Source organism: Heterocephalus glaber, unplaced genomic scaffold, assembly GCF_053883595.1.
Source record: "Heterocephalus glaber isolate CG9 unplaced genomic scaffold, H.glaber_assembly_v1.0 deba00001673, whole genome shotgun sequence".
NCBI lineage: Eukaryota > Metazoa > Chordata > Mammalia > Rodentia > Bathyergidae > Heterocephalus > Heterocephalus glaber.
The window spans coordinates 7,396,052-7,420,641 of record NW_028258410.1 but is presented as its reverse complement, the minus strand read 5'-3'; the positions used below and the strand labels follow the sequence as shown (position 1 = coordinate 7,420,641).

At 53.4% G+C, this 24,590-nt stretch overlaps 1 protein-coding gene across 4 annotated transcripts in view; it reads right to left on the bottom strand.

The window, feature by feature from the left end:
- Positions 1–24,590, bottom strand: part of Zbtb46 (zinc finger and BTB domain containing 46) — a 66,907-nt gene that overhangs the window by 26,569 nt on the left and 15,748 nt on the right. The window contains exons 1-3 of one of the 4 annotated variants that reach the window (XM_013070832.3): positions 19,089–24,256; positions 15,776–16,745; positions 2,193–2,477 (exon numbers count right to left, since the gene is read on the bottom strand). In XM_013070832.3, the coding sequence (XP_012926286.1) occupies positions 2,193–2,477; positions 15,776–16,712 (1,222 nt within the window). In that variant the 5' untranslated portion in view covers positions 16,713–16,745; positions 19,089–24,256. Of the gene's footprint in view, positions 1–2,192; positions 2,478–15,775; positions 16,746–18,005; positions 19,032–19,088; positions 24,257–24,590 lie in introns of those variants that run through there. The other 3 variants (XM_004841096.4, XM_087197636.1, XM_087197637.1) reach the window with 3 other exon arrangements.

Below are 24,590 nucleotides of genomic sequence, written 5' to 3'. Positions count from 1 at the left end.
TACCAAAACCCACTAGCTGATTTCACCTGGAATTACTCACAGATGGCCTTTATTTCCCAGCCCATGGCTCCCTCTCAGGAATGCAGAGGCCTGTGACGTGTGCCCAGGCCCTGCACACACCAGGACAGCTGGGTTTGCTGCCCAGCACGACCTCAAGCCATGGTAAATCACACACAGCAGCACACTGGCACAGGCAGAGGCTGAAAAGAAGGCGCCAAGCAAGGCCCCGTCAGAGGAGTCAGATCCAGATTACAACCCGGCCTGAGCACTGCCTGCAGCAAGGAGCCCTAGGAGGCAGGGTCTGGCACCGGGGAGACCAGCACCCAGACGCATAGGGCAGCGATGTGCAGCCCACACTGCACTGCAGGTCCCCACCTGGCCGCACAGGGAGGAGCCAGCATCTGTAGCTCTGACCCATCTACCACGCTGTGCCCAACACAGATGCATCAAAGGGCTGTGGACAGCACCTGTGTCCAAGGTGAGGGCTGCCAGGTCCAGAAACTACAGGAAAAGCACAAAGAAATAATTTCCCTCATTCCTAAACCATTCCCGATAAGAACTAAGTCAAGAATGAGTTGCTAATGGTCCCCACCCTGAAGGAGTCAGGAGCCACACATGTCGAGGCTGAAAACAGCCCAGGCCTGCAGCTGGCGGCAGGGGGCACAGGCCTGAGTGCTGGGGAACCCCTGCCACCTTCCACAGGACCCATGGAGCTCAGCCACTCCCAGAACTCCCTGCTCTGTGAATTCCAAGCACCCCAAATACCCTGGAACCACTTCCACAAACTGCCCAGGACCCCGGGAGCTTGGATCACTACCTGCAAGTACAGCTCAGCATGGGGGCGACATTCCGAAGCGTCTGTCACATGTACTTTGCCTGAACTGAACAACATTCCACAAATGCTGTTTTGTTTTAAATTCGTAACAGCTGTGCATGTGGCACTCTCCCCGTTTCTCAGATGCGGGAAATGAGGCCTGAAGATGTTCTTCAATCATGCCCAGCATCGGTGCCCACAGCCTGTGAAACACTCTGCCCGCCCAGGTCTGCCGGCTGTGTCCTGTCCACGGGCAGTGGCCCTTAACCAAACACAGGGAAATAAAGAGAATGTAAACACTGGTTTTCACTTTTAGTCTTTATTACCCATAAGCAATTTGCATAACTCCTCACACCACTAGAAAATCTCAAAAGAATATTTAGAGCTCATAAAAACAAAATTGTAAAAGTATTGTCTTTTAAAACAGAATGAAAACTAAAACAAAGACACATGTCCCAAAGCCCCAACTTCAGATGACTGGCGGTGAAGGACGAGTGGACACCAGTGGCCACATCAGGGGTCCCAGCCCCCTGGGCACCTCTCACCTCAACTCAGCGCCCAGTGTGGGGGCTCCCCAGAGGGAAACATGGGGCTCACCCACAAGCCCACACTGAGCCCCAGCTGAAGGGTGAATGCCAACGCCAGGGTCAGGTCCGGCCTCAGGTCAGGCCACTCCCTGCACTGCACAGGCCCGGGCCGGTGTCCCAGTGGCCCTGTCGCCAGGGAAGCAACTGTCCCTGGTAGCCAAGAGCCAATGCCTGTTTAGAGACCCAGTGGCTCTGTCATCTGGATCTGGGCTGGGGACATGCAGGCTCTGAAGGCAGCACCCAACTGCCTTTTAAAAGCTCATGTGTGACCAGCAGAACAAAGCAACCCTGGGCATTCCGACGTTGAGTATATGAGCACTTCCCCCCTCAGTGTCTCAGCACAAAGCCCAGACCGAGTGGCCAGCAGGGGGAGCCGAGACCACCCCTCCACACAAAGATCCTGTCTCCTGCACAGCCAGTCACTGCCTCAGACTGGCTCGAGGTTTCAGGTCTATTTATTACTTGTGTGCACTTCTCAGCTCAGTGGGTTTTAGGTTCAGATGCCTTGAATTTGAGTATGAAACAGTCCCACAACCACCCACTGCTCCCTCCCACGCCTGACTACACTCTCCTGCGCCGGCTCCCTACCTTCAAGGTGAGCCAGGTGAAACCCTGGCTGAGTGCACCCTGCTAACTTCCCAGAGGCCCTTGAGGGGCCCGGAAGGCAGCTGCTCCCCACAGCCTGCACCTGGCAGATGGGCGACACCCTCCTCCTCATGCCTATCTGGGTCTGAGGCTGGAGACCCGATGATGGAAATCAGGGCACAGGGCCACACAGGGACTGCACTTACAGGACAACGAGTGGGTGCCTTTGGGCAGGTACTCGAACAGCAGGGAGCCGTCGTCTCCGAGCATGTCGGCCTTGAGAGACAGCAGGCTGTTCTTACTCATGAGAGCTGCCCGCAGGCTGGCCACCGCGGTGGCCTGGTGCAGGGCCTCATCCTTCTCTGGGGTGAGCGGCGGGCCCAAGAAGCTGGCTTCTCCTCCCAGCAGACCCTCATCGATGTGTGCATAGAGCTCGGCCCTCTCGCCTCGGCTGTCCGAGCTGCTGGCCTCCATGACGCTCAGGTCTGCATCTGGGGTGCGGGAGACACACAGGAGAGAACACTAAGGTCATTCAGGACTCCACAAGGGAAGTGCAGCGATTCAGCGGGAAGGCAACAGCTTCCTAGCAGCCCTGCAGCTGTCTGTAGAGCAGCAGCCTGGCACCAGTCTAGCCTGGCAGGCCAGGGTACTGTCCAGAGCAGCACAGCGTCTTGTCCTGCCCCAACCCGCCACAGGCAGAACAGTCCCAGGCCTCAGAACAAGGTGGAGGGGCTGATGACAAAGTCCCAGGTGCCACTCCAGGCTGAGGCTCCTGAGACTGCAGGATTTCCACCTTTTTCTTTTTCCTTCTGTATTGTTTTTGTTTCTGTGGGATTTTTTGTTTGTTTGTTTGTTTTTGGTTTTTTTTACAGGATCTCACTAAATCACTGAATTCTCAGGCTTGGCTTGAACTTGAAATCCTCCTGCCTCAGAGTGCTGGGATTGCAGGCACGCACCACCACATCTGGCTGGACTTCTACCTTTCAAGGAAGAAATACCTAATGTGTATCAGTGACTTATCTGAACATCAGAGCTAAAACTATAAAACCTTCAGGAAGACATATATATGACCTTAAATTTGGCAGTAGATGCTTAGATACAATACCAGAGCACAAAAAACAAAACAGAAAAACTGGATTTAACCATAATTAAAACCTTCAGTGCTGTTAAAAACACTCTCGAGAAAGTGAGAAGACAACCTATAGAATGCGAGAAAATATTTGCAAGTCATATATCTGATAAGAGATCCTGTCCAGACCTTATCCTCATACAGCTTAATAATAAAAAGACAAGATAAGAGGCCGAGGATTTAGCTCAGTGATTAGACTGCCTGCCTCGAAAGTGCAAGGTCCTGAGTTCGATCTCTGGTACCCCCCAAAAAAGACAAGATACAAATAGGCAATAGATCTGGTTACAGACGTTTATCCAAAGATATGCAAACGGCCAAGAAGCACACGAAAAGATGCCCAACATCACTAGTTACCAGGGAAATGCAAATCAAAACCACAATGAGATCTGATTTCACATCCATAAGGATGGCTACCACCAAGAAACCAACAAATCAACAGTGCTGGCAAGCTGCAGAGAGACCAGAGCCTCGTGCCCTGTGGTAGCTGTGAACTGCACAGCTGCTGTGGTGTCTGGCAGGTCCTAGAGTAATCTGGTAGGGCACTCAGCAACTGAGTGGACTAGCACAGCTGGGCTCTGGGGAATCCCTTGTCCTTTAGATGAGGATCAAGGAGAAAGTCCCCCATGGGCATCTGCTTGAGCTCAGGCTTGCTCCCAAGGTTCTTGGGGAGGAGACAGACGCACCCAGGCTTGGAGGGAAGCATCCCTCACAGGCAGGCTCTGAGGACTTCCCTCAGGTGCAGGCATAAATGCCAATCCTTCTGTCTGCTCAGGGCCTACCAGGCACAGCTGGCGTTTAGAAGGAGGAGTTTACGAGCAGTGATTTCAGGAAGAAAATTCCAAAAGAAGAACCAGAAGTTGAAGGCAATCAATCCATGTACAGACAGAGTTCATTATTACGTAGGACCACCACGGGATGCACTTTTATCATTGTCATGCAAAAACTAATACAGCACAGGGTGTGGTAGTGAACGCCTGTAATCCCAGCACTAGGGAGGAGGAAGGATTGCTGCAAGTTTGAGGCCAGCCTGGGCTATGTAGGGAATTCAAGACCAACCTGAACTATTAGGGAGACCCTGTCTCAAAAAACCAAAACATGGGGCCAGAGATATAGCTCAGTGGTTCCACCGCCTGCCTCGCAAGGGCAAGGTTCTGAGTTCGATTCCCAGTACAAAAAAGAAAAAACCAAAACACAAATAAACTGAGTGATGAGCACAAGGAGTTTTTTGTATTCCCTGAGGCCTGTTCTAAGCCCTAATGGATCGATTCTACTAGCAGCCCCATCCACCATGCACACCACAGGGCCACTTCCTGCACACAAACACCTTCTGCAGCGTCGAGAGTGCTGAGTCCCCACTGACCGCCCCAGGTGAGTCCTGGGCAAGGACCAGGGCAGCCTCAGCGACCATGTTCCCAGCTCAGCCCTCTCCGGAAAGAAGGCTCTGGAATAAAGAGCACACTGAGGCAGTCAGCTGACTTCGGTCGGCCCTGACTCACCGTCCTCACAGCTGCTCCTACACCAGATGCTTGTCCCTCCCGAGAAACAGGCTGGGCTCCAAAAATGCACTGGCATGCCTGTAAAACAGGTTCCCTCTGTCTGGAACCATCACACACATACACTTGAGTGCATAACACACTGCGCATGCATACACACACAGGCATACACACACAATCATGTTTATGTTCACACAAGCGTGCACAAGTACACATTCACACAAGGCCATGCAGGGTTCAAACTCTTGCACACGCATGCACACACACGTGCACACACGCGTGCGCAGGGAGCCCGCAGCACTGCCTGACCCACCCTGCTCTCACCGTGGGTCACGCCACACCAGCTCCCCTCCGATGCCTGTCTCTCCCCAGAGCAGCTGCCAGTATTGCATCATGTTTCTCCAGGGCAGGGCAGGGGTCACTGTGACTCCAAGTGCCTGGATCACGCCCTTGGTTCATTTTTTAAAACAGTGACAGAGTTTATTTGAAAAGTAAAAGTGAAGAGTGAGGGAGAAACTGGCCCTGTGGAGTGAGATTGGGCCAAGGGAAAGAGGAATGAGTACACCCCAGGGATACAGGGCGGGAGGGCATTAGGAGACCACCGTGGCCCCAGTGCATGGTTAATGAATAAATGAAAGAACAGAAGGGAGGGGTCAGGGAAAGGCAAAGCACGTCCCTGGCTGCACACTGTTCCCAGGGCAGGGCCAGCACCCACAGCCAGCTGCTCTGAGTTTGGACGGCCACGCTGAAGTCAAGGTCCGGGGCTCTTCCCCCACACCGAGGATAGCCCCGAGCCTCAGTGTCATCCTCCATCCGAGAGTATGCAGCACGCAGCCCACCCGAGCAGTCTGGGGATCATGAGCACGGGTGAGGCCGGCCTCGACACCCTGGTCTCCGTGGGGCCCGTGAGCCCTAGGACACCCTGGTCTCTCCTGGCACCCCACCATGGCACCCCACCTGTCCAGCCCTGACCTGCACAGCCGGGCCTGCTGAGGCCTCCTCTGTCCCTGCAGCCCTGCCTGCTCTCAGGAGGCTCATCTTCCCCTGGGGAGGGCACGCCCCAGCTTCCCCACACTCCCAGGGCTGTGCCCACAGCAGGGCTTGGCAGAGCTGTGCGGTGCAAACACAGGGTCCCGAAAGGAAGTGCCATACCCACCATGTCCAGGGCGGGCGAGGACGGCACCCTCTGGACCGAAGCAGAGGTGACGGCAGGGCCCCACCCCCACGGGGAAGGGGTGACATGGGAGCAGCTCCCCCAGGGCCGCCTCCTAACATGCGTGGGCCAGCAAGACAGGACCACACTCCACTGTCCACGGCCATGCACAGGACACTTCATGCGCTAAGCCAATGGACGGAAGGTGTGGACGGCCAGCATCTCGGGCTAAGCACTACAAGCGGTGGCCTGGAGTGAAGGTCTCTTCACTCAAGTGAGGCACAGTGGCACTTGCAAGAAGCACTGAAGTAAGTAACCCTTTCCAACGATAACCAGACGGCGCAAAGCGAGTGGTGACATGGGGTGGAAAGCGATCATGGCCCAGGAAGGACATGCAAAGTCACGGGGAGACTCCTGGGCCTGGGAGGGGAGCCCCTTGACTGTCTTGCAGGGAGGGGACAAGGACACATGTGGGAGCCTGGGGGCCACGCAGGACTGAGGCAGGCGATCTGTGGTCTGTGGGCTCCTGGCCTCCCTGACCACTGTGCACAGGCACCTCCAGGGGGAGCCAGACCTCCGGGCAAGGGTGAGCGTCCAGGAGGCCTCCATCTGGGCGGGGGGGCTCTGGACGTGGCCTTCACAGGCAGAGCTCACCCTCTGGGGTGCAGCCCAGCCAGGCCTCTACCCGTCAGCCCAGATGATGGAAAGCTCAAGAACAGTGCTCATAGGCGTGCTTCATCTCAAATTGCAGCTTCTTACTTTGTAAAGGGTTAAGACTTAAGTACCATGCTTTGTTGTCCAACTTAAAATCAAGTTTCCTCATTTGCAGTTACGGAAATTTTTTTACACCATCTAAGAAATCCCCTTTGATTTTATGGATGCAGATGTCCCTCAGATCCAGGGAACTGGCTCTCAGCAACCCGCAGATGGGAAACTCACTGACACCCCAGGCCTTTACCCAACTGGCAGGGTAGGTGAATGGCATAGCTGCTTGGGTTCTTGATTTCCAGATGACTTTCGACACCTAACACGATGGAAACGCTGTATAAACAGACATTATGCATAACTGTTTGGGGAACGATTCCAAGAGAAAGTCTGTATGTGCGCAGTATAAATGGATTTTTCTTTTCTGAATATTTCCAACCCACGGTTGAATGTGCAGATGTGGAACACAGACACAAACAGGTGCACAGTTTGCTGCGTGGCCAGTGATTCAATGCATAAAAGACATGACTTATGTTGGCAAATGAAAAACTGGACAACCACATGCTGAAAGTACACCTTACACCAACCTTGCACAACACCTTACACCTTTCCCTCACATGAAAACCAACTTAGATCACAGGTGTGTGTTGCAATCAAATCTCTAAAACATCAGGAAAAGGACACGGGACAGAGTCTTCATGACTTTGGCCCAAGATTTCATAGCAAGGACCAAAAGACAATGAGTCAAAGAAGCCAAGAGCTGCCACAAGACCTTCATGTAGTAAGAACTGTGTGCTCCTCGGTACCTGTTGGATGAAAAACAGAACCAGAGACCGAGAGAGAAAACTTCCAAACACACTTGACGAAGCACTCGGACTGCAATGCACAAAAATCATCACAACTCAGCTGGGCACAATGGCAAATGTTTGTGCTCTCAGCTACTCAAAAGGCTGAGGCAGGAGGATTGCAAGTTTGAGGCCAGCCTGGGCAACTCAGAAAGACCTTGTCTTAAAATAACACACACACACACACACACAAACACACACACACACACACACACACACAGGGCTGGGGATGTAGCTCGTGTGATGGTCCTAGGTTCAACCCCCAGTATCACCAAAAAGTGAGGAAGTCAAAGATGTGAACAGGCACTTCCACAAAGGAGAGAAGTGCAGGGAAAATGTTCCTAGCTGCAAACTAAACCACCACACACAAACGGCCCCATTGAAAGCAGGCAGGAAGAGCAGAGAAGATGCTGCATAAACAGCTATGTGAATGGCTGAGAAGCCCGCGTCCTCAGTGCCGTCGCTGGGGTCTGAAGGGTTCCCAGAGCTGGAATGTTAGAGGTCTGGGACCCAGACTGCGGCACCTGGAGCTGTGCACCCTGCAGAGAGGAAAGAGGTTGGGTCACAGTGCAGGGCCAGGGACGGGGTCCCACTGCCACATGGCGGGCAGGTCCACCACTCGCTACGGCGTGATCCACTGTACACCAGAGGTCCAGAGCAACAGGGTGGAGTGACGGGGACTGCAATCTTCGGAACTGTGAGCCAAAACAAACATCTCTGCTTTTAAAGGTGTTTATCTCGGGTGTTTTGTCACAGCGATGGAAAGCTGACCGACGCACATCAAAGCACTGTCAATGAAAACTGTAACGAAACTCACTATACCTCTCCCAAAGTGGGCAAATCTGAACAAGGAACGACTCCCACTGTGGCTCGGATGTGGTGCTAGGGCGCTTCACATTCTGCCGGTGTGAGTGGAATGAAAAACAGCAAAACTGCACAGCTGCCTCTCACACAGTTGAACGTACACGAGCCTGGGCCCAGCAACTTCACTGGCGGTATTTACTGCAAAGGCGTCAAACCCCATGTTCACACAAAGGCTTGTGCAACAAAGTTCACAACAGCTTTATTCATAAGAGCTACAAACTGGATGATCCCAAAGTCCGGCAACAGTTGAGTGAGTACACAAACCGTGTTGCAGCCCAGACCACAGACTGGGACTCGACCATATGGTGATTCCTTTACTGGTGCACAGAACGTGAAGGAACGGCCAGGGAGGTCAGGTTGGTGGCTCCCAGGGCCTAGTTTGGGGAGAGACTCACACAGGGTACAGCACTGAAACCACAGCTGCACACTGGACCCATAAAGGTGAAGAAACACGAATGAAAACAGCAGATGGAAATCAGAGTGAGGTCAGTGGACTGCACCCAGGAGATGCGTTGGCTGTGACACGACTGTAACTTCTGAGATGTGACCAGGGCAACTGCATTTCGGACACACAGGGCTTCTCTGTACTTTTCTCACAGACACATGTGAATCTGCATCTCGCAAACGGGGGCATGGCGGCTAACACCGCGTTCCCTGCACCCTGGTGGGAGGATCCCAAGTTTAAGCCCCGCCTGCGCAACTCAGCAAGATCCTGTCTTTAAAATAACAAGGGACTGGAGATGCATCTCAGTGCAAATGCCCTGGGTTTACTCTCAGTACCACACACTCAGAAAGAAAAGAAGAGAAAAGAACAATAAGGAGAGCAGAGAGCCAGACTCAGATCCCCTCACGACTCCTTTCTGCAGCTCCAAGGTGACCATGCGCTGTCTCCAGAGGTGAGAACACACTGGAAAGAGCCCAGGGGCCTGGGGACGGAGGGAACACTATGGTCTATGCATGCGTTTGCCAAAACTCATCGATTCACCTCTGGAGTGGTAAAATTTAAAAGGTGCCACCTCACAAAGCTATGGATAAGGAGAAGCAACCAAATTCTCACTCTTCGCGGGTGAGAGGCAGTTGGTGCAATTACTTAGGAAAGACATCTGAAAATTTCTTAAAAGTCTAAACACACCTTTCCCTATGATCAGCTACTCTACTGTGAAGTGTTTTCTCAAGAGAAATTAAAAAATACATATCCATAAAATAGCGTTCAGAGGTTTACTCAAAAATTGCAAAACCGGAACAGCCCTGATGTCACTTGAGGAGAAACTGACCAAAGAGTGAGATATTCGGACAACGGACTCCAACATCACTGATTAAAAAGGTACAGCAGGGCTAGGGATTTAGCTCAGTGGTTCCACCGCCTGCCTCGCAAGCGCAAGGTCCCAAGAGTTCGATCCCCGGTACCAAAAGAATAAAATAATAAAAAAAAAGATAAAGCATCCAGGCACTGGGACAGCCACAAACACACCACTGTAGACAGGAACCTGTGGGGCCAGGGATTCAGCTCTGTGGCACCGCACCTGCCTCACAAGTGCAAGGTCCTGAGTTCAATCCCTGGTACCAAATAAAAACAAAACAAAAAAAGACAAGAACCTGCATGTGATAGATGAGGTGCCACCCAGGCAACAGCCATCCACAAGGGACGAGGCAGTGGTTGGGGTTAGGGGGCTGACTTGAGGAGGCCCAAGGGGACTCCTGAGACAGCGTTCACATCTCTGTAGGGTCTGGGTGTCCACAATTGCCAACACATGCATTTGAGATCTGCACATGCACAGGCTGTGAAATTCACCTAAAAATGTAAATACCCTGAACTTCAAGGAGAAATGTGCTCAAGGGCCTGAGATAAAGCATTCTGCTGTCCAGCCTTGTTACCTCGTGTCTAGATGTCCCCCTCACACAGCCTCCTTCGGTCTCCGGTGGGGCTTCTCAGAGGTGGTTGGATCTAGAGTGTGTGGTGCTGGGATAAAGGATGCCCCATCTGGCCTGAGTGCTAAGGGTGGGGAGCCTGGATAGAACATGAGGGACAGAAAGAGGGCTGCTGCTGTTGCTTGCTGCTTCTTTGCTACTCCACTGCCTTCCGCCTTCTGCTCACCATGGATTGTTTCTCCAAGGCCCTGGGCTGCATCCCCAGCACTGCAAGAAAAGGGAAAGGAATACTGATCTTCTCAGAAGCCTAGCCGTGTGTTGAGCTGACAATACCATGGCACCCATGCAGGCCAAGTGGAGTCAAGAGGTCCCAGAAAGGATCAGAGCACCAGGCCAGGCTCAGTGAGAGTCGGCACAGTGGGGCATCGTGGGCCATGAGCCGCGGCTACAGTGGCCTCTGGCATGAGGGCCCCAGGGCTGCCAACCCCGTGGAGCCCGGGCCCCACAGTACCAAGGTATCTGCTCTAAGCCACTCAGGGCGACATGGCCCAGCAGTGCCACTGCACTGATGGCCTGGGGTCCCCTGGGCCCACTCTGCCCTCAAGGGAAAGAGCAGTGCCCCAGGAGAGCACAGAGTGGGGTGGGTGGGCGCAGCCAGCCCCCTGGCCTCTTCGGGCAGCCAGGACAGGGCCTCAGCCGAGGTACCAGGTGCGAGCTGCCCCCAAAGACGAGTATGAGGGGCACTGGGCAACTGGGAGGCAGACGCTGGGCTTCTGTGCTGTTCTGTGCATGAGTCACACCTGAGTTTTTAAAACTTCCTCCCCTCCCTTTTTTCCTATTTTGCAGTGCTGGGGATGGAACCAGGACCTCGTGCATGCTAAGCACTGAGCTATGTTCCCTGGCCTAAAAAGGTCTGAAGGAAGCAGTGACATAAAAATTTCCAAAAGAACACTTAAAATTATGCTCCTGCACCCGCAGAGTACCACACACCTGCCATCCTACCTACTTGGTAGGCTGAGGCAGGGGAGTCACGGGCTCAAGCCCAGCAGAGCAGATCAGTGAGACCCTCATCTCAGAGTGGGGGCTGGGCAGGGCTCCAATGCCAGAAAAGAATGAAAGAGAACAAAAACAGGGCGCATGGCACACACCTGTAACCCAGTACTGTGGGAGGCTGAGGCAGGGAGATCACAGCCTGGCCAATTTATCAACTTAGCAAGCCTCTGTCTCAAAATTGAAAAAAAAAAAAAGTAAAGCCAGAGACACAGCTCAGTGCAGAGCCCTGGGTTCAGTTCCCACACTAAGACAGGAGCCTTCTAGCCGGCTGCACATCTACAAAGCAAGCAAGGAAGCGTGGAGACCGGTACACTGAAGAGAGAACAGCTGGGCAGCCCGGGGTGGGAGAGCTCCCTGCTGCAGAGCCCCAACCCGGGCTGCACCCAGAGCAGGGCCAAGTCCCACAAACTGGAGTGGCAGAAACTGCACCCCAAACAGGTGCTGCGGGAGACAGCAGCTGCGCAGCTGGCTCGGCATCCAACAGTCACTCCCCTGCCTCCTCCTCAGGGCCTCTACCACACCCAGCACAGCCTCCCAGAGTGGCCCACCTGCCCTCCCAGCTCAGGCCCGCTCACAACACCTGGCAGGGCAGAGCGGGGCAGGCGGTGGCTAGGCCCTTCAGGATGGGGGACGGAGCCCTGTGCGACCAGACAAGCTTGGGTCCCGGGTCCTCACCCTGCCAGATGCTTGGGCTGGCAGCGTCTGCACCCTCTGTGAATTCAGCTTCTCAGCAAACCCAGTGAGTGGTAAGAGTGCTCTGCATGCAGGGACACGGGGCAGCAATTCGCAAGGGCAGCCTTGGCCATCAGAAGCGCTGAGCACAGGCCTCTTCCGGCCAGCAGTCCCTCGCGGAAGGACACAGCACTGCTGGGCTCAGCCTCTCCTGTCCCCCTGCTCCGCTTTACCAGCACTTCCTCTTCTGGGTCCACAGGAGGAGGCTGAGCTCTCCCGATTCCCAGCAACAGAAACGGCCCTCACAGAATGAGGCCTGGGTCACCTGCGGCCACCCACACAGGTAACTCAGACCAGTCGGAAGCTAGTTTGGCCACTTGTGCTCAGAAGTGGAGGAAACCTCGCAGTAGGGAGGGTCCCAGCTCCGGGGCTGGGGGTGCGAGTGTGGAGACCAGTCCAGCCCCGCCTGGAAATGCACCGGAACACACGGTGTCACCTTGTCACTCGGCCCTTCCACCCCCATATCAAGGCCACGGTTGCACAGATGACTGTCTTTCCAGACAATCAGATGTGCTACACTTTCCACATGGCAGCCACCAAAGGTGACACATCAGTGGTGAGGGATGGTAGGGCCCCTGGCACCCGGAGGGCAGCGGGCTCAGGTGTGTCCTCATCCAGGGGCAGACAGGTCCCGGCACGCAAGGGAGCTCAGGGCGGACTTGCAGCCCAAGGCTCCACAGCCAGTGGCTCCTCAGCCCAGTCCACCCCCCACCCCACCTGTGTGAGGCTCCTCCTTCCCCACCCCGGGACATCGCTGCAGCCCCACCAGACCTCCAGCACTGAGCTCCAGAAGAGGGGCTTGGCCTGGTCCAGGGAGCAGCACAGGGCCACTCAGCCTTCCCCAAGCACAGAGGCTGCCAGGCTGTGGGCGGACAGAAGCCTTCAGGGACCCGGCTGCCAACTGGAGCTGTTCTGTGGTCCCGATGTGTTCTCAAAAATCCCAACACATCAAGTTCTAACCGAACCAAAATTTAGCACATTTATTTTATAAAACCTATGGCTTTATTCTAGCTATAAAGCTTTCTTCTTGCAGAACTTTCAGGAATGAGCATGGGGCATTTGGTCAGAGCCCCGGACTAACCCTCCACCACTCCCAACCCAACTCAGCAAAGCCTTAGCAGTCTCCCTGGGGACCTACAGCCTTCACCCTGCAGACAGGCATCGAGAGAGCTACCCATTCTAACACTATTCCAACCAGCTCACCCATGAATGAACTGCTGCAGTTCGAAAGGAAACCACAAGAGACACTGTTTCTTTGCAGCTGCTAGGTCAGAATGAATTTGAACTTCTGCTTGGGAAACCGCCCTGAACAGTTAACAGATCCCAGGGCCCTAGGAGCCAAGGCAGGGACACACAGAGCAAATACGGTGGGCAGCCCTGGCTGGCACGCATCACGTGCCCCAAGTGATGTGCAGTAACTGCCTGACACATTCCTTTAGAAAGTGGCCTTTTCCCCAGTTGTGGTGCACACCTACAATCCCAGCACTCGGGAGGCTGAGGCAGGAGGACCTCCAGTTTGAGGCCAGCCTGAGCTACGTAGCAAGACCCTGTCTCAAATAAAAGAAAAAGCAGAAAAGGGCCTTTTCGCCTATAAATGGAATGAGGATAAAAAATACTCTTCTCTACGATGTGATGAATCTTTAATGAAAACAAACTGACCTCCTCCAAGAATCATCATTTACGGTTCAAATCCCAGCCCAAGGGCGAGGGTGGGGGACTCAGGGAATGACTGCCCAGTACGCCCCACAGGATCGTCCCACGCTTGAGCCCACACCTCATGTCCCTGTCTTCGTACTCAGAATCCTCTAGCAGAAGCGGTTCTCGGTTGCCTTGGTAACCAAGGATTTCAGAGTCTGAGGAAAGTACACAGGCGAAATCACTTGTTGGATTCTGAAAACACCTTCTGCTTCCAGTTGCATTTACAACATCTAGCCCATGGGCTCGAGGAGCACCCTGCTGTCTAGCAGCTGATCATAATGGCCCAAGGTCATCACCTGTGGGTGACTCGTGGGCACGCACAAGGGCCCTGGGAGGTGGGAGATGCGAGCCCACGGCCAGCCCCTGAAGGTCTGTGCACACGAATGGAGGCTGCTGCTTCTCAGGTTTTGACTGGAGCTGGTGAAAGATTATGAACGTCATGGTCCCTGCCTACTGCCCTGGGTGCCTCTCCACAGGGACACCCAGCAGGAAAATGATCAATTTTTCTATCCACCCTTCTGATTTGGTTCATTCTGTGCCATAGGCTGTGGGGGAGGCCTGCCCTGGAGGCAGCCATGCACCCAGGAGAGATCTGTGATGGGTACCTAGTGGGTAGAGGGCAGGGCTGCTGCCCAACATCCCAGCGTGTCCAGGACACCCACCCAGAGCACAACGCTGCTAAGGGCAAGAACCTCAAGGTACCACGTGCCCTGGGGCCGGCCCTGGGCTCAGTGCAGGAGCACAGGCAGCTCAGGGCTGAGGAGGACTAGAGTAGGCACACCACTGGAGCAGAGGAGCTGTCTGATGGACAGAGTTTCTATGAGGGGAGAAAGGCGCTGTTTAAGGGATACACAGTTTCCCTCTGGGAGAAACAGGAGTTCCCACCAACAGGAAGGCATTTAGTGCCGTGAACAGAATGAACTGTACACTTAAAAATGATCAGAAGGAGCTGGGCATGGTGGCACATGTCTAAAATTTTGGCTCTGTGGGAGGCTGAGACAAGAGGACTGAAACTTCAAGGTCAGCCTGGGCAATTTATTGAGACCCTGTCTCAAAATAGAAAAGACTTGGGATATAGTGCAATGGTGGAGCACCCCTGGGTTCAAACTGCAGAACTGAAAGAAAGTTTATAACAGTTCACTTTCTGTTCTGCACACTTCGCCATGATGAGAAAAGCCACCGTGAATCAGGTCTGGCTTGGTTCCCAGGCTCGGGGCTCCCAGGGACCTTCCCACCTCACCCCAGCTCCTGAGACACCTCAGCCACGGAAAGGAGAAGCCGCAGGGCCCCGGGCCCCACCTGCTGCCCATCCTGCCCAGGAAGCCTTCCAGGAGGGGAGGGCAGCCTCCCAGGCCAGCGCACGGGGGGCATCTTTCAGGTTTGCTGCTTTTGGCTGCCTCTACCTGCTCACGGCTCACAGGGAGATTCCTAATGCTCCTTCTGGAGGGGCTCCCCTGGCAGGCATGGCCAGGGGGGGCCCACTCCTCCCCCGACCTGGCCTGTAGTCCTGGCCCCAGCAAGGACAGGGGAGCTGGTCCCCCACCTGCTCCTCTGAAAGGGCTCAGTGCGAGCCGTGATTATGTGATTAGGCGCTCAACACCAGGGTCAGCACCTCCTATTCAGTGAACATTTCATCAACCGTCACACACGCTGTGGGGGCCACCTCCAACAGGCTGGGTGTCAGGGCCTCAAAATCAGCACAGTGAACCCTCTGAAGGATCCCAGGGAGGTCCCTGCACTGTGGAACAGGTACCAGCTGGGCTGCGGGAACCACACTTACAGCAAATGTGCCACATGCATCCTAGGAGAAAGGCCCTTCACAGCCACACCTCAGCAGACGCCGCTGAGGTGCCAAAGACCATGCACCAAGACCACGGACAGCACTCGGGGGGGCATCTCCAGCTGCTGACCTCTGCTGACCACTGACCGCCCAGTCAGTTCCCATAGGAGAGAGGGCACCAGATCCACACCCTACACTGTCTCACCACTGCTCCATCCACTCCTGGCTTCACAGGAGCCCCGCCAGAGGCAGCCTCTGGGTCTGGGGCACCCGCGCTGCACTGACGGGCTCGGACCCCAAGGCCTCATGTGGCCCTGGCCTTTGAGGTGTGTCACCCGCCTTCCCTGCAGGCAAAGGGAGTGACCACGGGGAGCCACAGTGTGAGCTGAAAGGCACTGCTCGGGCCACAGCCTGCAGGCCACCTCGGAGCCCGGGTCTGAAGCCCACTCGTCATGAAGGGAGGCTTACTTGAGTCTCGGCTGCTGAACGGCCATCCTGGCGTGGGAAGGAACGAGGGCACTGGAGAGCCAGCCCGGCTGTCGCCCTCCACCTGCTGTGTGATGTGCCGCACAGTCTCTTTGTTCTTTCGGTTCTTCCTCCGGCCTGAGGGCTGCCAGCTATCCCCGGCACCCTGCTCTGGGAACGAGTTCTGCGCCACACCATCTTTGGCAGAGGGAAGCTCGCCCGCTCCGTAATGAGGAGGCGAGATCTGCTCCTCTTTGATGTGCAGGGGCCCGTAGCCCACATCTCCAGGCCACAGAGACTGTGAGGAAATGTCATCGGGGCCATCAGCCTTGGGCTCGGGATCCTCCTTCCCATAACTGCTCCCGCCTTCATGACAGCTGGCGATGGCCGAGTCTCCGGAGGAATTGGCCGGACTAGTCCGCCGAGCCAGCCACGGGGAGATGCTCCTCCCTGCCATCACGGCTGAGATCAGAGCCTCAGTGCTGCTGCTGGATGGGGCGCCAATCTCAAACTCTGAGAGCTCATCCGAGGTGTCTGACTTGATGCTGATGTCCAGCGCGGCCTTGATGAAGTCGTGGCAGGCCTGCACGATGTCTGTCATCTGCAGAAAGCTGGCGGCGGACATCACCTCAATGACGTTCCTGCTGGTGAGGGCCAGGTGGGCAGAGTACATGAAGTCGATGATGGCTTTGAAGCCCTGGGCTGTGACGATGTCCAGGTGGGTGACCGTGGCCTGGCCGGACGCCTTCTGCACCTGGCAGTAGAGCGTCTTGAAGTAGCGACTGCTCCCGAGCAGGACGTTCTTGTGCGCCTTGAACACTTTGCCCTCCACGACCACACAGACATCACAGAGCACCCCGTGCTGCCTCTGCTCGTTGAGCTCACGAAGCAGGTGTCGGTAATGGGACGTGATTTCCATATCTTCCTTTCGGTTGTTCATCTGGAAGTCTCGGCGCTGCCTCCTCTACAGACTCTGTGGGGACAAGAAGGAAAGAGTCACTCACACATGGTGCACAGACCAGTGCCGGGAAAGGGGAGGGGCCTCCCAGCATGTACCGCCGTGAGGCTGGGTTCACAGGGACCACATGGAGCTGGGCCCAGCAGTTGCGGCTGGGCCAGTGCTGATGGCAGGGGCCAGCCACACAGACCGGGGCGCAGGGTGTGGAGGGAGCAGGCGACTTCTCTGCACAGGGCAGACACCAGCCCTGTGCCCAGCCCGTTTCCAGCTTGTAATGGACATGGGCTTCTGAACAGAATCACACAACAGCAGCTGACATATGCCAGAAACAGTAAAACTGCCCCTCATAGACTGAAGCAACTTCCTCACCCAAACTGGAAATCTAGGTTAAATAATCCAAATGTGGCCTTCATCCCTCAAGCCTGAAGAAATATTCTTAAAAATATATAAATAAATAAAACTTCCTACACATGCTCACACACACACACGCACAAAATAGAGAACAGTAAGAATTTAAAATAGCGCCTGCCTTGCAAGCACAAGGTCCTGAGTTCGACCCCCAGTACCGGAAAAAAAAAAAAAAGAATTTAAAACAGACATTCGTCTTAGTCCTAAAGATTTCCAAAACTCTGAGCTCTCACCAAGTACACAGGATGGAGCTTCGAGCCTGCTCGTGGTGCTGCCCACCACCAGGGTGGAGCCTGGGGCACAGCTCAGTTCCTGAGAGTTTTCAGGAGCAGGGAACACATCTGAAGGAGAGATTCTCCTGGTTACTCCCTTGCCAAAGATAGTCCTACTTCAGAGACCGAGGCTGTCCTGACAAGTGTCCCAGGCACACGGCTTACAAGAGAAATTTGTCCTCCGAAGCTCAGAGGCCAAAGTCCACGATCGAGGTGTCCATTCCAGCCCTCTCCTGGCCTCAGTGGCAGCCAGCAGCCTCTGGATTCTGTGACTTGTGGAGGCCTCGCCCTGTCTCTGCCTCTGTCCTCCTCAATGTTCTCCCTGTGGATCTGTGTCCTCCTTTACAAGGACACCAGTCACACTGGCATTCAGGGCCCACCTGAACAGCCTCATTTTCACTAACTACATCTGCAACAACCCTATTTCCAAACAAGGCCACACACTGAGGTCCTGGGGGTTCAAACTCCAATGCTTGAATTCTTGGGGGAAATATCCAACTCCGAGGTCCACCAGAGAAGGGTACAGCCATTAGAGCTACCTTTGCCCCTTAAATACTCCATTGTCCTAGCTGATAGGTCAACTGGTCACACTCACCTGAAGTATCCCTGTGTGTAACAGGACAGCAAGGGGCTGCACCCGGGCGCAGATGGAGGCCTTCCAGGGTCCATCCCACCTGCCCCCCACAGCCTCTGGGCCAGAATGGGTAGAAGTTCACTTCCTGCTCTTCCTGACTTTCTCAAAGCCCAACAGCACACACCCTTTCCCTCTGTCACCAGAGAAATGACCTGCAGAATTCATGACTGGCTGCTACATCACAAGGTGGGGAAATGAAGCAACAAAGAGGGTTTTCTCCCTCTCCTCGGACTGCTAGGGTCCTCGGCCATCCTCCTCCTTCTGTGGCCTTCCTCAAAGTGGCTCCGGGTGTGAGTGCGCCAGCCCCACCTAGCCTGCACCTCCTACTCCTTCTCCTCAGCAGAGCCGTAGCACGCTGGGCCCGGGACCTGCAGACACCCTGCCAGATCGTCGCTCAGCTCATCGAGCGAGTCGGCTCCTACAGCCAGCGCCGTCTAGACTGGTGACAGCGAATGTTTTAGGGCTTTCAATGATACAAATGGCCACAGATTCACCACCACTGGTCTAGGCACTGGGGCTGGAGCTGAGAGCAGACGCAGCCCTAGATGGAGCCTGGGGTGGACATGCTGCTCCTATTGCGCACTCATCAGCCCACTGTGCGAGGTGAGCACTGACCTGCCCCACAGCGGCCACCAACAAGAAGAAAGGCCTGGGGAGGGCGGGGTGTTCACGGACTGCACCCTGGGGCAGCTCATGGCACAGCTGCTGCCCTGAACACCAGCATCGCACTGGGCGAGGGGAGGAACAGGCCGGCATGCTGGGCTACTGCACTCTTCACACGTGGCTCTGCTGATACTGGGGACACAGCTCACTTCATAAAGAGGAAAACAGTCACCTAAGCTCAGAGCACCAATCTAATGCCTGGAATCCGCCATAGGTGACAGACCCCTGGAGACCGCACGAGATGAGGACAGTAGCTTGCATTCAAACCAGAAGCCACACGTTTCCTTCTGTGATTTTCTGTTTGAATAAGAAGTCTCTTTAATCAACTAGAAAATATCCTTTAAGAAATAGGCACAACAAGCTGGGCATGCTGGCACACACCTGTAGTCCCAACACTCAGGAGGCTGAGGCAGGAGGATTGCTATGAGTTCGAGCCCAGCCTGGGCCACATAGTGAATCCAAAACCAGCTTGAACTACAGAGCAACACCCTGTCTCAAAAAAAGAGAAAAAGCATAAAATTTTCATTTGGGGAAAAAAGTCAGTTATACACTAAAAGGTAAAAGGTGACAAAATTTAAGGAGATTAGTGTGAAATGGTAAGAATATACATGAATCCTCCAAGTCCAGGGAAATTTTAGACATGAGCTTTGGTCTCAAAGTTAATCATCCTCCAGTGTATGAAGGACATGCAGTGTGAGAGCAACCTCCCTCCAACAGAAGCCTGGCTGCCCCTGCTGCTTCCCAGTTGCTTCCCAGCAGCTCCGGCCCTGAAGATGGAGGCCCCACTTCTGGCCAGCCACCAGGTCAGGGCCCCCAGGAGCCGGACAGGGAGAAGCACACCGAGACTAAGGCATGCGCACCGCAAGTTTCCTCTGTGGTGCAGGGTGGTAGAGCACCTGCCCTGGGGAGAATCCCGTCCAAAGTGGAACACACACTCACTCCCGGGACACACACACCCACGCACAAGACACATGCCCGCTCCCAGGTCACACTCCTGCAGACAGATAACCTCTTCATCTCAAAACACCTGCGCACCTGACAGCTCACAGGCCTGTGCAGAGGGCTCGTTGCAGTCCGTGACAAGACACAGCTGTTCCTCAGTGTGGCCTAAGGGCTGGGTGGGACGATGGGCAGAGTGGGTGGGGCTGCAGGCAGTCAGACTGCACAAAAGCTGCACTGACTGCTATAGAAAAATTATACTTACTTTTTTTTTCTTTTTTTTTTTTTGAGACAGGGTCTCATTGTGTAATTCAGGCTCCCCTTGAACTCACTTTGTAGCCGGGGCTGGATCTGAACTCTCAGCAATCCTCCTGCCTCTGCCTCCTTAGCACTGGGATCACAGGCATGCGCCATCACACCTGGCAACCTGCCACTGTTTCTACCATTTCTGTGTCTTGCCCTGTAGACTCTCCAGTACCTGCTTCATTTATAGCTCACTCGTCTCAAGACACTTCAGTTTCAAACAGAAAACCACTCTGGCTACCCAAACAACTTGAATCATGTTCCAGGACCAAACTCTGAAAGTCAAGTCTCCCCACCAATGCTGGAAGCACAAGGACGGTGCACATGATCCAGAGGCCCAGTGACGAAAGGTGGCAGCTGGGGACCTGGCCTTTCTGGGCCAGCGGTTCCTGACACTTCCAATCCCACGAAGGAGGGAAAGGAGGGGTTCAGCTCCACACTGCACACACAGGGAGCTGCGCCAGCTCACATCGGGCCCCTGGAGCCCAGGGGCCTACGCCCAGCGAGTACTCCTAGCACCAGTGCCCCTGCACTCCTGCGTCTGGCACCCTGTGCTGGCCTAGTGACCAGGACCACACCAGGGCTGCCAGCTCCGCTCAGCCCTGAGGACTGAAGCAGTGAGGTCACAGTACCCACATCTCCCACAGAAGAAACTGCGAGCAAACCTTAACTGCCAAAACCTGTTCCCATCAGGTGACACTGACAGGAAGAGGATGAATCCCTTCTACACCAGTCACTTACCAAAGAGACAAAGACATTCCAAATCTTTCTCCAAACAATCCCAAAAGGTAAAGGGAAATCAACCACAAAGCTGCTTTTTAAAATTACAGGCAAAATAAACAAGGATAAACTTGAGGCATTTGTAGGCAAATGGATGTACCTCGAGACCATAATGTTAAGTGAAATACGTCAGACACGCAAGTTTAAATATCACATGGTTGAGAAACCTAAAATATAAATAAAGAGCAAAATAAAGGATAAATACTAGGGAGTAGGGAGATCTTTTTCAAAGGAAGGGGAAGGGGAACAAGACATGGAGGGGTTGGGAAGGCAGGAAAAGGGTTAAAAAAGAATCAAAGAGAGGGCGGGGAATGAAGCTCAGCAGTGCCCCACCTGCCTGGCAAGCGCAAGGCTCTGAGTTCGATTCTGATACCAGAAGAAAAGTAAGAATCAAAGAAGAAAATGGAAACAGGGATCATCAAATGGGAAGGGATCAAGAGTTGGAGGGGGGGCTGGGGTTCAGCTCAGGGGTTCCGCCGCCTGCCTCACAAGTGCAAGGTCCCGAGTTTGATCCCTGGACCAAAAAAAAAAAAAAAGAGTTGGAGGGAGCAGGGAGAGACAAGAGAGGAAGGGGACAAAAAAATAAAGAATTAAGATGTATTACATACGTGTGCAAACTCCCATGACAATGTGATCATTACGCACTGCAAACATTATGTAAAAATACACAATAAAGGGGCCGGGGATTCAGCTCAGTGGTTCCACCGCCTGCCTCACAAGCGCAAGGTCCCGAGTTCGATCCTCAGTACAAAAAAATAATAATAATAAAAATCTACAATTTTTAGAATTATACGCAGAAGCTGTACTACTTAAGATGCGCACTTATCAATTCCAACTCTTTCACACAGCCCTTAAGGCTTCACGAGTAAAGGCTGAATAACTTGGTGTAATTTTTTCTCTCTGCCCTCCTCCTCCTCCTCTTCTTTCTTCTTTAGTGCTGGGGATCAAATACAGAGTCTTCCCATGAAGCTACACCCCCAGCCCTTTTTTATTATTTTGAGGCAGCATCACAGGCCCAAGCTGGGTTTGAACTTTTTTTTTAGTACCAGGGATCAAACTCAGGTCCTTGTGCTTGCAAGGCAGGGGGCAGAACCACTAAGCTGAATCCCCAGCCCTGGGTTTGAACTTTTGATCTTCCCGCCTTAGCCTCCCAAAGTGCTGGGATCACAGCCATGTGCCATCACACCAGGTAGCACATCTTAAAATACAAAAGAATCTTGGGGCCTGATGGCACACACCTATAATCCCAGCATTCAGGAGGCTGAGGCAGGAGGATCGCCCAGTAATTGAGGCCAGCCTGAGCTACATAGTGAGTTCAAGGCCAGCCTGAATTGCATAGCAAGACCTGTCTCAAAAAAAAAAGGCAAAAGAACCATGAAATCTAAAGGCTAAGCATAAATTTCATTTGCTGTACTGTGAGTTCAAAATATCAATGTAGAGAGCAGGGTGGGCTCGTTTTCCCCTTTGAGCCCTTAAAGAGTTCCACCAGGAAGACTTGGTGTTCTAATGAAAATGTAAAATAATGGATATAATTTAGGCCTCCTGCCTCAGTCATGCCCAACAGACACCAGTTCCATCCAGTCTTCAGTTCAGCACCAGGACCTGGGCACGTGGAGCATGACAATCCCTACGGGCTGGGAATCAGACAGCTGCAGGGTCCCTGCACCTGGCCCTCGTCCCAGTCAGCAGGTTACACTCAGGAAGAGCCCTGCTTTCACTCTGAATGACTCTGAGACACACATGTCCCTCTCAAACATCAGTTCAAACTATTTCACCACGTTCACACTTCATTGCACTTTAACCTCTAACTTAACTTCTGCATTTCGGTTAGGGTTAAACATTTTAAATCTTGCTTAAAGTGTAATATAGTAAGTGAGCCGGGCATGGTGGTGCATACCTGTAATCCCAGCACTCAGGAGGCTGAGGCAGGGGATCTCTGAGAGTTCGAGGCCAATCTGGGCTACACAGTGAGTTCAGAGCCAGTCTGAACTACACAGTGAGACCCTGACTCAAAAAAAAAAAGTAATATAGTAAGTGAATAATTAACTCAAAGTGGAAGCAAGGCACCCTCAGCTCTAAGACCCAACAGCTCTGATTCTAGTGTTAGTGGCCAGGCGCCCACCAGGACTTGAAGGAGGCCGATTTTAACTCTGTGAGTCTAAAACCTCTCTTCATAACTGTGGTGAAATTTCTAATGGACAACATTTCGAACAGACACGGCACGTGGGAGACACATCACCACTGGCTCAACACAGACAGCTCAGCCATTGGCCATCAGCAAGACACAAATGAAAGCCCAGCCAGGCGTGCGGGCACACACCTGTAATTCTAGTGCTCAGGAGGCTGAGGCAGGAGGATTGCTTCAAGTTCAAGGCCAGCATGGGCTACACTGAGTTCAAAGCCAGCCCAAACTATATAGAGAAACTCTGTCTCAAAATAAAACAAACAGAAGCCACAATGAGGGGCTACTGCGCACCTACCAGAGTAGGAAAGGGGGTCCTGGGGACCCAGCCTGGCCTCTGCACTCGGACCACCTTCTCGGAGCCCAATCTGACTGCCACACAAACATGCCAGCCAGACCTCAGGAGAGACAGGCTCCCTCCTCACAGAAACCGAGAAAGCAGACTCATGCATGGAGACAGGTGGCTGGCAGTGCCCTGGGGTGGCTGGGTGGAAGGAGGGAAGGAGGGTGCAGACACCAGAGGAAGCATCTGCATGACAGGAGACAAACTCAGCTCATGATGCTCTATGCAGTGCAGCTTGCTACATGTAAGTCAAGCTTCAACCAAGACACTAAGTTTATGTTTTTATAAAAACACCCTTACTCACCCTTCCTATAATCCTCTGTTTATCTACCCAGGAATCTATCGCCACTGTTAGGGGTTGAATTGTACCTCCAAATCTCATATGTTGAAGTCCTGACCTCCAAGAACTCAGAACCTTTGAAAATAGGTCACTGGGGCCATAAATTAGTCAAGATAGGGTGCTAGACCGGGCCCCAGACCCAATACTCAGCCCCCTTACAAAAGGGGACACACAGGGCAGGTGGGGGCCATGAGGCCACCAGAGCCCCAGAGCCCCTCTGGAGGGACCCCGCCTGTCAGACCACGAGCGGCGCTTTCTGTGGCAGCCCCAGGGCACCGACGCTCCACTCCTGTCCAGCACACGCGCAGGGCACGGCAGCTGCCACCCATGGGCACAAGGACCACACAGGGCTGCTCCGCTCCTCCACGCCCGGACACGCCTCAGCCCGCCTGGCCTCCACCTAGCCCGGTGAGTCCCACAGCAGCAGCCGGGCAGCCCGGGCTGGCCCAGTCCTCACCACATACTGAGGCGTTCAGATGTTTAAAGCTCCTGAAAAGCTCAAAGTGAACACATGAACAAGGGGACATTATTAAATAAACCGAACTGTATACAGATCATATTATTATCCACAGTTGCATTTTAAATTTTATTTATCCACTGATTTTTGCACTACTGGCCACTGAACCCAGGGCCTTCACATTGACCTATATCCCTAGACCTTTTAAATTTTAAATTATTTTTATTTTTTACTTTAAAGTAATACAAATAGATAAATAAAATATAAAAAATACGCAAAAAAATCAAATTTCATAAAAGAGAGTAATAATGGTAAATACACCGTGTATCATAATCTTAAAAATATATATATTTCAATTGCTGATCTATCTCTCAACTCATCTACAGCCTGGAGAAGCCACAGTGCTGGCACTTACTGCTCCGCATTTTTTCTCCAAAAACCTTTTGGTTTGTAAAAATTAAATTTCATGGTACAATGTGGCTATACATAATGATCCCCTTCATCATAGGGAATTTGTACCTGTGCATGATGTATCTTGA